General features: G+C 37.7%; 1 protein-coding gene across 10 annotated transcripts in view; it reads left to right on the forward strand.

Annotated features, from left to right (window-relative positions):
• MGA (MAX dimerization protein MGA) overlaps positions 1-15,059 on the forward strand; it is a 60,548-nt gene that overhangs the window by 15,261 nt on the left and 30,228 nt on the right. For all 10 annotated transcript variants that reach the window (XM_015630727.3, XM_033515456.1, XM_015630730.3 and 7 more), the window contains 8 exons: positions 4,793-5,723; positions 6,037-6,124; positions 6,260-6,355; positions 8,883-9,011; positions 10,359-10,457; positions 11,895-12,532; positions 13,175-13,532; positions 14,402-14,625. In XM_015630727.3, the coding sequence (XP_015486213.1) occupies positions 4,793-5,723; positions 6,037-6,124; positions 6,260-6,355; positions 8,883-9,011; positions 10,359-10,457; positions 11,895-12,532; positions 13,175-13,532; positions 14,402-14,625 (2,563 nt within the window). The remainder of the gene's footprint in view (positions 1-4,792; positions 5,724-6,036; positions 6,125-6,259; positions 6,356-8,882; positions 9,012-10,358; positions 10,458-11,894; positions 12,533-13,174; positions 13,533-14,401; positions 14,626-15,059) is intronic.

The following is a 15,059-nucleotide window of genomic DNA, read 5'->3' on the forward strand; positions in this document are numbered from 1 at the left end:
ATGTGCATGTAGAGATTCTTTGAATGAGAAGAAATTATTTAAAAAACAGAGATTTCTTTTCTGCCATCTTGCTTCATGCCAGTTTATTAATACCAGGCTTAATCTGCCAAAGATTTAGTGACAAAAGCAACCTTTGCAGAGCAGTACACAAGAAAATTATTTAACTGCAGGATGTCAGGATGATGTTAATGGTGAAATTTCAGTTCTTACCAGCGAAAAATTACATTGTTGATGTAGTTATACAAAGGCTGCATAACTGTACAACTGTAGTATACAAAGGCTATATTACTATACAACTGCAGTGTGTTTTAGAGAGGACAGAGGTGTCCTCAGTTGTTTTTTTGTCTTGGAAGAGGGATCTCCTTGCCTTTTGTGTAACTGAAAATCTTAAAATTACAAATTTATTCATACTGTGACACTTTATTGAGTTGATTTGTAATAATTCTTAAGAGTACTAGAATTGTTTTGAGATCTGGAGTGCCCAAACCTGTATTTTGCAGTATTTTCATGTGTCTGTGTATTAGAAAGAAGGTCTTTTAGACTTACATTATTATCAAAAAATGCTGTTCTAACTGATCTTAAGTACTGAAAAGGCACCAATTACAGGAAGGATTGGCTTTTTTTTAGTTCCTAAGAGCATGGAGAAGAGTTTAGATAACTTTGTATGTTGGAAGTAAAACTCAGAAAATAATTCTTGACAGCTTTATTTTGCTTTCTAGTGATATTTCATTTGTTTGGAGAGGGTTATTGAAGTAGTATTTTTGAGAACTGTGTATTCCCAGGGAATAAAAAATGTTTTAAGGACTCAGGGACTTTCCTTAAAAATAGTTGATGCAAATTGGCAGATGTAATTTCTTTTGGTCCCAGAGTATGTTAGATTCCTTCTCTGGTTTTGCCTCCAAGGCAGCTGATCTCTGAATTGTGCTAAAAGCTGTGCAGACAGGAAAAGACTGCAAAGGGTCTTCTTGTTGTCTGGCTTGGAAGCACCTGTCACTTGATGAATAAATGTTACCACTGTCCTAGAACTACTTTCGAGCAATGGCCAGCTATTTTTTTTGTTTTTGTAATCTGTGTGGAAAAGTCAAATTCTTTACTTGGAAGGAGAAAATTGATCTTACCCAAGAAATGACAAAGCTATCATTGTAAGTGCTAGAGTTTTTCAGAACATTAGTTCTCCTCCTTTCTTCTTACCTGTCCACAGTGTCTTCATGCCATACAGTTGAGTTTAGAAATATGTCAGCTTTTTAAGGACAGCACTGAGAGTATGGCGTTTTTATTTACCAAACAAACACATTAATATTTGCATATTAATGAAGACTGGGCAGTTGTGGTTTTGTTTGGGTGGTTGGTTTTTTTTTTGTTGTTGTTTTTTGTGGTGGGCAAGCTCTTAGTAGGTAGTACTTGATAAGCAGGCACTATCTTGCTTTTAGGCGGTAGTGATTTCTGCTAAGCTTAGATTTGAGTGAGAAGCAAGTTGGGCACTGCTACCTCTCAGATAATCCTCTGCAAAAGAGGTGGGTTTCTTAGTTGAATTCTTTTGGCATTTTTGATAATAGAACCATGTAAGAGGTTGCATATACCTAACAGTAATTTTAATCCTGAGTTATTAGAGAACTTCAGAAATAAAGGACTGTTTTCTTTATCCAAGGCACTGTGTGGGTTTTTTCCTTTTGCTTCTGTGGTCTGATAGTATGCTTAGTTTAACTAAGTGTGTTGTAAAGAAAATAGATGTTTGAGTTGTGGATACTTCAGTAGAAATGCTTATTCCTGGACATACTTCTGGACATACTTCCACTCATGTGGAAGGTACCACAAACAAACTTTACTGGTTCTTAAGTCTTACAGGCTTATGTACTCCTTTTCCTTTCTGAGGCCTTTTGAATGTTCTCCTTCAAAAACTAAAAATCAGTGGGATTTTTAATGCTCCATTAGTCTCGTTATTCTAATTTAGTTTTCTTGTGTTTAGTCTTGACAGTTTGAGTTTTTTTACTTTCTTGCCTTTCTTTTGGGGGAGAAAGGCAAGTGATTATCCTTCAAACCTCTGCCATAGATTGCTAGATTAATTCCACAAGAAATCAGACTCTCCCTCCAACTCCTTCCCAGTGTATTTTAAAATGATGTACCAAAAAAATAAAATTATCTTTGTACTTTCAAAAAATAAGTAATGTTTTTTAATCTGGGAAAAGCCAAAAAGGCAGTCTCTCTGCTTTTGTTGTTATATTGCAAGGGTACCAAATACATTACTTGGGCTATAAGAAAGTTGGTTTAAATAGGAGCACTGTTTCATATCAAGTAAAGAAAGAGCTAGTTAAGACGTTGTTTTACAATTTTTACTTGATCTTGGATTGAGGATTTGATTCTTTCTCCAGGAAACAACTGACAGAACGAGAGGACACAGTCTTACGCTGCGCCAAGGGAAATATAGGTAGAATATTAGGAAAAAGTTTTTTACAGAAGGGGTGATAAACTATTGGATTGGTTTGCTTGGGGGGCTGGTGGAGTCACCATCTCTGGAGGTGTTTAAAAGAAGGCTGGATGTGGCACTCGGCGCCATGGTCTAGTTGAGGTGTTAGGGCTGGGTTGGACTTGATGATCTTGAAGGTCTGTTCCAACCTAGTCATTCTGTGAGAGGAAAAGCTTGTTTGATTCATCTTCCCATAATTAGAGGGAGTTTCTGTGACTACTTATGTTGCCTGTAACTTCAGAAACTAAAGGCCAGATGAAATTGCTTTAGTGCTAAAAAGTAACTTTTTTATTCTTTGAGAAGTTGGTTATTGTATCAGAATTTAAAAACAGCATTTGTGCACATCCTTTATCTTCTCATGCATATACATGCATGGGCGATACTTCACCCTTGTCACCACCTGGCTTATGGTTGCATTATGCAGAATAAAACAATATTTATGTTTAGAAGTTTCAGTTTTACAGCAGGGCTTTTTAGTTTGGATACTGTCACAAATAGAAAGGTAATCCTTAACTTACATGTGTATACTTTGCAATAGATGAAAGGAAAAGAAGTCTAGAGAGCTCCAAGCTTTACTGGGCTTCCAACTGGAAGTGATAGAACTCAGATGAGAAATTTATTCCTGGCCTGCAAATTTGCCAGGATTTTTTGCCTCTTGATTTTCAAGAATTTTAAAGTAGCAGAAAAGACGAGTTTTAATAATACTCACTTAAATTGTGGATTTACTGTAGTGAATCAACCTGTTAGTTTAGTATTGTGGCAGGATTTTCAGCTGCTGGTAACTTATAAGTAGTCTGTCTTTGAATTTCTTTCACAATAAGAAATTGAATTTCTTTCACTGGCCAAGAAAGGCTTTTTAATCTTAAATTTCACATTATTCATTAAATGAAGGTTAGAAAATTTCTAATAGAAAACTCATTGTCTGGTGAAAACAGTAGTATTCCAGTGTCTTGCTGCCTGCCATTCCCGCAGCAGTCATGTATTTCCTTTAAGCTTAATGCTGGTTACTTAGTGTCCTTATGAGCTGCAACAAGTTTTTTAGATAGCTTTTCTTGTTCTTTAGAATTTGGTATGACTGTCAGCTCCCTTTTTTAATACTGCAGTGTTTCTTCATGAGGGGAGTACTCACAGCTCCATGTTGTGATTCTTGTGTGTCCCTGCTCTTCTTCCTTAAGCATATACTCAGTCTACACAAGAAGGAAGCAGCTTCTTCCTCCACTTCTTTTTCCCTTTCTCAGTCCCAGCTGTGGGTTCAACTGGGTTTAGCACTCCTTTGAAGGGGTAGGGATGGACAATATTAACGATAAAATAGACACACATTTATATATACATCAGGATTATGTGAAGTAATATTCACTCTCTACATAATATATTAGTCCTACAATTATGTTAAATTTTACTTAAAATTGTTGTCATTAACAAATAATTTTACTTTATTAGCATTTTAATAACACAAAGTTGACAATAATAATGTAATTAAATTATATGTAGCATATCATATAATATGTATAAAGGTATTATTGGAATACTATGTGATATGTTGAGTAAATAAATTCTGACATTTTTTTCTGAGTTTTATTCTGGATATATGTATCTGGCTTCATACCTCAGCAGTTTTCTCATATGACAAGGAGCCAGGTTTTGATACACTAGAGAAAACTGGTGACTGTAGTTCTTTGACTCATGTGTCTGGCCTTCAAAGAAGCCCATTATGAGCTGCCTGTACTGTTAGTCTTCAGTATCTGATGCATGGTATTTTGAATTCTGGTTAGGTTAGGGCTCAGACCTAGCGACAAATGCAGCAGGATTCAGTAAGATATCAGTATTCTGTAAGTGTTCAGACAACAGTTGAATTTAGGAATTGTCTGTATGTGGCTTCAGGGTACATTAACTAAAATTTTGATGCTTTAAGGTCTCACTTGGCTTCTTACTTGCAAGCACAATGGCTTTACTGTCTTAATGAGACACAGCAAACTAAGGCCACTTCTTAGCATTTCAAATATAACAGCTAAGAATAAGCTCATGCTGAGTAAAAGAAGAAAAAGTGCAAATGTCATCCTGATATTAGTAGGGAAGGAAGTTGTGCTGCTGCCTTCAGATAAGAAGTTGGATTGTTCTTAATAATGGCCATTTCTTGGGGTTTCTTGAGTGCTTCTAAAAACGTAAGCTGGTAAATAACAGTTTATTGAGCAGACTTATGTCTGAGAGCATTTTAGAAGCTTTTTGCAATATAACCAAAAATTATGGGAGATGGTGGAATTTTGGTAAAGGAGATTTGATAAAGATCTTACATTATATTTTGGTTTTGTCCCCTCCCTTTCACCCCAGTCCCATTGCTAGCAGTTATGAAAGCAATTCCCGTGTGGCATCTCCGTTGGACCCAAATGGACACTTCAATGTAGTCATTAAAGAAGAGCCAGTAGATGACTATGACTACGAGTCAAATATTTGCACACAAGGAATTACTGTGAAACAGGAAGACACAGATGAAGAAACTGATGAATTTTCCAACACTGACGATGATGATCCTGTTGTACAGAAACACCTAATGAGACGCCGTGAAACAGATGGAACTGATGGAGAATTCAGGTCTAGGAAGCGTATGCTAACCACTCCTTCAGGTGTTGCCAAAGCAAAAATGTTAAAACTGGATAGTGGTAAGATGCCTGTGGTCTATTTGGAACCTTGTGCAGTCACAAAGAGCACAGTGAAGATATCTGAGCTGCCGCAGACCATGCTTTCTTCTTGCAAGAAGGATAAATCCCCTTTGAGTGCAATTGTAGATTCCTTGCCCGTGTGTTTCGAAAATCACAAAGACTCTTGCTCTGGCACAGTGACTATGCCTGAGGAGTTGGTTATGAAGAAAGAATCTCCTGGGAGTAAAACGTCACAGAAATACTGTTCAATTGGAGAGGCCCAGTGGACTCTATCCAAATCACCTAATTTTAATCTCAGGGGCTCAGTAAGTTGTGACTTTCCAGATAAAGAGATCTGTGGCAGAAAAAGGCCTGGCATGCTGAAGAACCCTATGTCCCTCAAAGGCTCTGGTAACAATCAAAGCACTCTATCATCAGTTACAAATAAAAGAGGAAGGCCCCGGAAACTGAAAATTTCCAAGGCTGGTCGACCACCTAAAGGTGTAGGGAAAAATGTAGTAGCAAGCAAGAACACTTCTCTGGGGCCTGGGAGTATCCTTCCAGATGTTAAACCGGACCTTGAAGATGTTGACGGTGTACTTTTTGTGTCCTTTGCATCAAAGGTAAAGCCTCATTGTTGTGGAGTAAAATTCAAAAATCTTTTAAAGCCTTTGTGATTACAAGCTGAGGTTGTATTTTCTTTTAAACTGAGTTTGGAGTTTTGTGGCCTCTTTCTGAATCTGTTCTTAATTTTGCCCATAATACTTCTTGCAGCCTAGGAAAAGGTAGAGGGTCTAGAGTTCTGTATAAAAGGCTGCATGTTTGTTTATGAAACAGTCTCACACTTTGAATAATTTGGTGATATTTGATGTGGCCTACTTTGCATCTAAGTGTTTTAAGGTATCTTAACTTACTCAAGGCTCTTCCTGTATATAGGAAGCTCTTGATATTAACACTGTTGATAGAGCTGGTGGAGAAGAGTCACAGAATCTTCAGGCTCCCCTGTTGACTACAAGTGATCCAGGTACCTTTTTTTTTTTTTTTTGGTGAGTGGCTCTTCCCCGCAAAAAGGGAATTTGTAAAGACACACTGAAAAATTAATTAAGTCAGTTTTTTTGCGTGGCATTTGTTTTTCTATGTTTTCTTATTTTTTGAGTAGATTGTCAAGCAAGAATACAAGTACTGGAAAAAGAGTTGATGGAAGAGCTGAAGACCTTGAGGCATAAACAAGTAATACATCCTAGCCTTCAGGAAGGTGAGTGGTCATGTACATACTGATGCACCTGTTTGATCCTTACACTTAGTCATACTCAGCTGATAATTTCCTACTGGCACCAATACTGTGTATGCCTAATACAGCTGGGACCTGGCTTTTCATCTGCGCACATTTTTGTTGCAGACTAGAAAATGTGGAGGTGTCAAAAGGTAACTCCTGAATCTCCAACAGGAGAACAGGAGTCTGCGTGTTGTGTGCCTCTTGCAGAAGTTGCTGAGCCTTCCAACACTGCCTGTTTTGTAATGACCTAAACCTAGTTGAAAGGTTTAAACCAGATAGAGCTGGTTTTACTCCTTCATAAAAGTAGCATTTCCTGGTGAGTAGAAGAGCTAGAGATCCAGCAGTGTTTAACCAAGATTACATTTACTATGATTTGAGTCCTTATTTCCTTGCGTCCCTGTTCATCCTGTTCACTAGCCATGTAACAGGGCCAAGCACTACAAGTACCTACTTGCAGTTTGTGGTCTTCTGTTTATATACAATGTTATCCTGAGGTAGATGGAGGAGAGTTGAGGATCCACAGTGTGGAGCTTAATGTTCTCTCTTCTGATGATGTAGAAAGACATCCACAGTAGCAGTCCTGAGACCAATGACATGAACATGGCATCAGATGATAAAATTATTGATACACAGGGAAACGTTGTACTTCATACTCCTGACCTTCTGGCCCTGAATGTTTCAAGTATGTAACCATAACACTGTGGGATTGAGACTCCAGGTACTGATCTGGGCTCTCATATGAGCTGTTCTGGGCCCTCACAGAGCTGCTGTGGTGAAGAACATTGGATTGTTTTGAATGGTTTATACGTGGTCTATGATGAGAACTAGTGATGTTAAGCCATTTTAGGATTTTATTGTGGACCTCCTAGGTGTTACCTTTACCCAGAAAAAGTATCATAAAATTACAGTGTCTTGGTAACTATGTGATACATGTCAATATGTTAAATATTGACATAATACTTAACTGTTACCATTTGTTCTCCTCTGGCTGCCTGCAGTCATTATTCCGTGTTGCACTTGGGCTTATCCTCTTGGGTTTTGTCTTGGGTGTTTTTTACTGCATGATCCTAAACTGAAAAAAATATATTTTGTGCATGTGTGATGTTCTTATTTTTGTTTGAATGTAAAACAAAGAAGCTTGTTTTTGCAGGTGACAGAAAGGAGTGTAAAGAAAAATAAAATCTGTACTCTTTCCATTTCATTTGAATAGAAAAAAAGAAATGGATGGCATCTTGACATTTGTCAATTGGCATGTTTTTATACAAAACATCAGATCGATTTGCTTCTCATTTTCCCAACGTAGATATGAAAATTACATCTCACTAGACTGTCTGTGATAACAATATCTGTTTAAATAACCATGCCTGAGATTTGTTTCATGTCAATTGTTTTCAGGCTACTAGTAATCTGGTCACTGTGTTTCCACTTGTGAACACAAATGTGTATGGCTAGCACAAGGTTTCCACTGTATGTGCAAATACAACTTTGTGTCTTGAGCCTTGTCAAGTTGTACATTCTCAGTTTCAATATGTATACATTTAATGTATTCAATTCAAACTTGTGGGCAACAGGAGCAACATTTCTAAGTTTCTGTAGCTAAAATTCAAAATAAAAGTTTTCAGCTCCCAGCTGTGAGCTGAATTTGATTGACAGCGATTTCTTGAATTTGGTGTAACAATATTTTCTAAAAAGGTGCAATATCAGTTTTCCTAGCTTTTACTTTTTTCAGCACTTCTGTATATGTATTTGTTCTGCCATTGACAGAAATAACTTTTGCTACCAAGTACATCTTTCAGTTTGAGTATTGGGGTTGTTAATGAAGGAACACTTTGATGCCACCACAAATGTTTCAGTGCTTTTAACAACTCTGATTTTATGTTTCTTTATAATCATTTTCCCCCGTTTCAGGACCAAATGAGTTCTAGTATCACTGTCTAAACTCATATCATAACAGTCAAACACACATTCTTCAGAGCTAAAATGTGGTTTGTTGTCTCTTACTGCTGGTTGCAGCTGATGTATGTGTTATATATGTTCTTGCACAAGTTTAACTCAGTACAAAAGGGGATGTGCAAGTACTGCTGGGAGGCTTGATAATTTAGGGATATGAATGTCAGTCAGCTGAGCTGGGTTCAGAGAGTAACTCCAGCCTTCAAAGATGTAAATTGTGCTGACTTACTCAGAAAAGCAGAAGAAAGTCTTTATTACGAGATTTATTACAGCACTGGCACAGTGGTTAATAAATTTCTGTGAAAACGTCGGTAGCAATCAAAAAAACTATGAAAAGTAATTTCCATTGTGTAAAATGCTCTTTAATTTATACCTGATATAAATCCAATGTAAGTAACTGTTATGGCATTAATGCTTTTTTTCAAGTCTCTTAAAATGGTGAGGGAATGCCAGAAAAGCCCATGGTAACTGAATGGTTTATCTTTTAGTGAATATCTGATTTTCTTTTTCCTAACATCTTTCTGCATTGAGACTTATTGTTACTTGTTTCTTGTAGTGGGACTGAAGTTGAATTCTGTGGACCCAACAATGAGCATTGACTTGAAATATTTGGGTGTGCAACTTCCTCTTTCCTACTCAAATTACTCTCTGTGGAGCTATCCAGGTACCAACCCCAATTCTCCAGGTGGGTAGAATATGAATTTGCTTTAATATCTCAAGTGTTGTCTTTTTATTATCAACAAGGAGAGAATGGCTGTTTAGTTCAACTTGGTATCTAAAGAGATTAAAATGATACTAAAAGGACAAAATAGGAGAACTTCCTTAGGTCATTTTGTGGTTACTGGGCAAGGAGTCCTGAGTAATTGTGGCTGGATTATTTTGAGGGTTCCTGTTTTGTTATGGTTGTGATCCACTAATAGTGTCTGTTTTATACTGACCTCTCAAATTCCTTAGAAAAAGCTTAAGCAATCTGAATTTGTCTGATGTTATTCACATACCAAACAAACAAAAAAAAAAACCAAACTTGTCTTTCACAGAGATGAGTATGAGTCTTTTCCAGAAGACCTTGAGATGCCACATGGGGGCTACCCTATAACTTCATGATAATTATTAGTTACAAAAGTTGTGACTGATTGTTCTTTTTGAAACTTGCTTGGTATCCAAACAAGTGCATTTCTCACACTGTGACTAGGATTCTCATACTGTTGATAGAGTGAACTGGATGGACAAAGTATAGCTTATGTGCTTATCTGTCTTCTGCTTACCTGTTTCTTCCACTGTAATATTCTGATTACTTATATCTTTCTTAATCTACTGCTTTTTGGAGCTGGTAGAGGCAGTTGAATTTCAGATTGTTTACACTGCAGGAGGGGAAGATTCAATTCAGAAGACCTCAGTCAGCATAGTGTCCAATGCAGTTATTTCTGGCCTAAGAATATGTTAAATGGCCACACAGATCCCTGTTAGGATTGTTACATCCCATCTTAGCTCCTACAGTTGATGCATAACTTGACAAAGATGTAATTGTTTGCCTTTTTGTGGTTATTCACTGTCCATGCCCCTCATCTGAATTTGACAGAACAGCGAACATTAAATGAAGTTTCTGCAGGTGTTATAAAAGTCATTGGCCCAACTGAGGGGAGACAAGCAAATTACTCTTACTGAGTGAGGCTGTAGTATGAGCTCAAAACCTGCCTCTTCCATTTTAGCCTACTAATTAGTTGTTTGGCCCATTACACTTTTGGAGCCAACTGCTTTAGCACATTGCTAAGGAGGCTAAAACTGAAAATAAAGGAATTACTTTTTCTGTGGAATAGCAGATGCTTGGCCATAGAGTAGAACTCTGCAGGAACCTTGGCCTTCTTGTTAAGTATTCTGTTAATTAAAACAAAAGAATAAAAATCAAGTTGCTTCAAACGTATTGATTTTGCTGCTTTTCACCTGTCCCTGAAAAAGAGTAAGGAGAGTTTGCTAAGACACTGATACAATTAAACTTGGGTCATAAACTGAGGCTAGCTTTCTTTTTTTCCAGATACTGGATTTCCTTTTGTTTCCAGGACAGGAAAAACAAATGATTTCACAAAAATCAAAGGCTGGCGAGGGAAGCTTCATGGTGCTTCTAGAAATGAAGGTAAAAAAATAAAAAGAGAGAGATCAATGTACATATTTCCAACATGTGGCCATTTTCTTGACCTTCCACAGACCTTGCAATTTGGTATTTGTGTGTGTTTTAATGAGAGAGGTATTTTTTTTATATTGAGACTGTTATGATGAAAGAATTTTTTAGTACTGGTTCCATAGTCAGAATGGAGATTAGTAAGGGAAGAGAGAAACTTTGAGTAAAATAAAAATACGTGTTCTGTTTTACCCAGTAGGCTTGTGTGAAGATCAAAGCTGTCATAGTTTTGGTTTGGTTTTTGAGTTTTGAGTTCATATGGAAGTATGGTAATTCCAGAATTCTGTTGCCTCAGGGTCCCTAATGAACCTGAGTAATTTTCACTTATATTGATGTATTTTTAACTCCAGTTAGAGCAGATGGCCCTCGCCTATTTGATTATTTTGCCATGCCTCAAATGGATTGTTGAAAATTCATCAATATATTACTTTAGATTAAATATTGATATTGTACATTCTGCACTTCTATACAGTGTTGTGTTGCACTGTTCCAGATACATTGTGCTGACCAGGTAGGCCAGGTGTTCAGGACAAATAAAGTAAGAGGAGAGGCACAGAAGGCCTGTAGTGTTTTTGTGAGTCAATGCTGTGTGGGGTCTGGCTGAGCTGGATTTCATTTTCTCCACAGCAGCTCTCACAGTGCTGTGCTGTGTACTGGCAGCTGGAAAGCTGAAAATATCAGTGTCTGGGCTACTGCTGAGCAGTGCTCAGAAAGCACCAAGGCTGCCTCTCAACACTCCCCATTCTGCAGTAGCCAGTGGGTGGACAAGATCCTGGGAGGGGGCATGGAACAGCTGACCCAAGCTGACCAAGGGGATATTCCATACTGTATGTCTGCTCAGCAATAAAAGCTTAAGAGAATGGAGAAGAAGAGAGGGCATTTGTTACTTGTGATGTTTGTCTTCTGAAGTAAGTACTACTTGTTCTGAAGCCCTGCTTCCCAAGAGGTGCCTGTCCATCACCTGCTGATGGGACACAGAGAATAAATCTTTTATTTCCCTTTGCTTCAACACACAGCCTTTTCTTTTACTTTATTAAATTTCCTTTATATTGACCCGTGAGGTTTTTTTGCAGCTTACTTCCAACCCCCCATTCTGCTGAGAAGGTGAGCAATAGAGTGGCTTGGTGGGCCCCTGAAGTCCAGCCAAGGCCAATCCACCACAAATACACATGTAAGATCTCCACAAAAACAGTTGTGCAGGCTGCTGGTTGTGTTTCAGAATAGATTATATTTGGTGTGCCTGTATTATATACATATTAGTATATATTATATACTACGAGAAGTCAGTTCTCGTAGAAGAGTGCATTTTTTAGAGATGTATTTACATATCCTACCATGTTTGCTTATTGTAAGATTTAACTCCACAAGTTAAAGTGCTTCTCGTTTTTTTAGGTGGCAGTTCAGAAGGTTCATTGAAGAATCGCTCAGCGTTCTGTAGTGACAAGCTGGATGAGTACCTGGAAAATGAAGGGAAATTGATGGAAACAAGTATGGGATTTTCTTCTAACACTCCTGCTTCTCCTGTGGTGTATCAGCTTCCCACTAAGAGCACTAGCTATGTTCGAACACTTGACAGTGTTTTAAAGAAGCAGTCCACTGTAATTCCATCAACATCTTACACGTTGAAGCCTGTTCCTCCATCATCTACCTCTAGGAAAACAAAGACTCAAACCAGACAGACATCTGCAAACAGAGTAAGATCTTACAAACCTATTCTGCCTTCACCTTTTCCTGCAAAGCAGAAACAGAACTCATCAGTGTCAGGGGAAAAGTCTTCTAAGTCTGCTAGCAGTTTGAGTAATCAGGCAGATGGTTTTGTGCTGCCAACTGTGGATGAAAATACACTTCCAAAACAGATTAGTTTGCGTCAAGCACCACAGCATCACCAAGCACCTCGTCCACCAGGTTTGTCTAAATCTCAAGTGAAGTTAATGGACTTGGAAGACTGTGCTCTTTGGGATGGGAAACCAAGGACCTATATTACAGAAGAGCGAGCAGACATCTCTTTGGCAACCCTGCTTACGGCTCAGGTAAATCTGTAATAGTTTATTTTCTGTACTGTTGCTTTTTTTAATCTGCCCACTCATGGGTGTTGCATAGAAGTGCAGAAAATAAGACTGAAGCTGCTAAGAATCGTGAAAAAGCATGAGATTCCTCTGTGGTGTAGTCTTTGCAGTGAAACTTGAGGAGTGCTGACTTAGCAGCATGAGAAAAAACTAATTGTGATACTAGCATATTGATACAAATTATTAATAATTTAAATTGTTTAAAGTTATCACCATTAAAATTTAGGTTAATATAATTGTTATTCAGTAACTGCATTTCCTTGCTATTTTCATTTCAATGTTTTCAGTTGAGCTAACTGCAAAAAAATCCTGGTCATGTAACCTGGTTGTCACATGGTAACTTTGCTTTTTTCGCATCCTGCTTATTATCAGGATGGTATTGCTGTCTCCAGCTGCCTCTCAAAATACTTTGTATCCAAACTGTTTTGTTGGGTTTTTTTTTTGTTTTTGTCACGTAGAGGACAAGTTTTTGTGCATTAACAATGTAGCTTGAGGGGTTTTCTAAATGAACATTGAATAGCAATTTTGCATATGCTTGATATAATTTTCTAAAATATTCCTCTTATTAAAATATGAAGTTTATATTTCTTTAAAAAATTTTTTTAGGCGTCTCTTAAAAACAAACCTATCCACAAGATAATAAGACGACGAGCACCTCCTTGCAACAACGATTTCTGCCGACTGGGCTGCATATGTGCCAGTCTGGCACTGGAGAAACGTCAGCCTACCCACTGCCGCAGGCCAGACTGCATGTTTGGGTGTACCTGCCTCAAGAGAAGGGTCTTGCTGGTGAAGGGAGGATCAAAACATAAGAAAATGATGAAGAAGGCTGTGCGTGGAAATCTTGTGCTGTTCGGAACACAAGGACAACAGCAGGAGGATGAAGATGTGGAAGAAGAGGGGGATGGGGAAGAAGAGGAGATGAAGCAGAAGGATAGGAAGAAGAGAAAAAGGGTGGAATACAGTGAGTATTGGTGGAGATTACTTAGAGCAAACCACCAAACTTGGTGGGCATTTTTTATTAGGATGTAGTAGCGATACCATTTCTAAATCCTGCTGGCAGGCAATAACATTTTTATTTTTATTAATTCTTATGTGATCAGCATTTTGGGCACTGTGTAGTTATTTATTGAATCAAATAGTTGGAGTTTCTTCATGGTAGTTGAAATTGTTGTTCAACTCTCCAAATGTCTTTAAGGACTATGGATATGGGATAATTACTGCTGTCATTGTTAGTAATGTTCACTGCTACAGTGCCATTATTTTTCCCTGTAAACAAGTCAGTATCTAGACCTGCATTTTCAGTTGCTGTATATAGCTGTAGAGTTCCTTGAAAGTCTAGTTATTTATGGTAATTTCAGATCTGGTAGAAACTGCCCATGAATTTACATTTTCAGTTTTTTCCTAACAGTACTTTTAGCAATAGCTGAAACAAAGTATTCTCTGGTGTTCTACTGGAATAAATTAATTCTTCCATATAGCCATACTATACAGGCCTGGGTTATTTTTTGGTGTGTTGTGATTTTTCAGTATGCAGCATCAGTGGAGGTCACTAATTTTCAGTGGTTTTGCAGATCTTCTATCACAGTAAAAGTGAGAAATGAGGATTAGTGTAGAAACATTTCTATTTATATTTCTTCTTCCTTGTGGACAAATCCCAGTCACTTTTGACTAGAATTTGAGGCAAGAAAAGCAACCAGTAGTATTTTCTGGCAGTTTGGACTCGTGATTGCTGCATAGCTAGACCTCAAAGTCAAACAAAAAATACTGTTACTTCTGCATTAGATGGTGTCTTATTTGTAAGTAATTCTTGTTTTTTATGGTTTTTTTCAGCTATCTGTGACTCAGAGCCAGAACAACCTGTTAGGAATTGTCCATTGTGGGTGAAAGTGGAAGGTGAAGTAGATCCAGAGCCAATTTATGTCCCAACACCATCTGTTATGGAACCAGTTAAATCTATGGTACTGCCCAACCCAGAGGTCTTGGTTCCTAGTAAGAACAGATCTTCCAGTGGGACAAAACCAGGCAGAGTATACACTCCTAGACCAAATCCAGTGGTAAGAGAAAAAAAGAGATGCATGGGTTTTTTGTACTGAAAATTGAAACAAATACCACCAAAAGCTTCTGTGCTAGGCAATTTTAGAGAAGTTTGAGGTGAAAGCCTAGGACTGACTGCCTGTAGATGTGTTGATAAGCTAGAATGGATTGATAGCATACAGATCTTTATTATGTTCATCTTTTGTTGAGAATTTATTGTAGCAGTATGGAGATGGTGGAAGGTGATTATGATTCACTAATAGCCTCCTTAAAAGTATAGTACTATATGCTGTTTTTGTCAAAATTATTTTTAGTCCTGTGATGTTTGTAAAAGTTATTAGGTACATAATGTAGCCTATCTAAATATGAATTACTTGCAAAAAAATGTTGATACTGGCACAGAGTGTTCATTGTAGTTCTGGAATGTTGGTTTTTGTTCTTTCTTGAGGTTCCA

Source organism: Parus major, chromosome 5 (genome assembly GCF_001522545.3).
Source record: "Parus major isolate Abel chromosome 5, Parus_major1.1, whole genome shotgun sequence".
NCBI lineage: Eukaryota > Metazoa > Chordata > Aves > Passeriformes > Paridae > Parus > Parus major.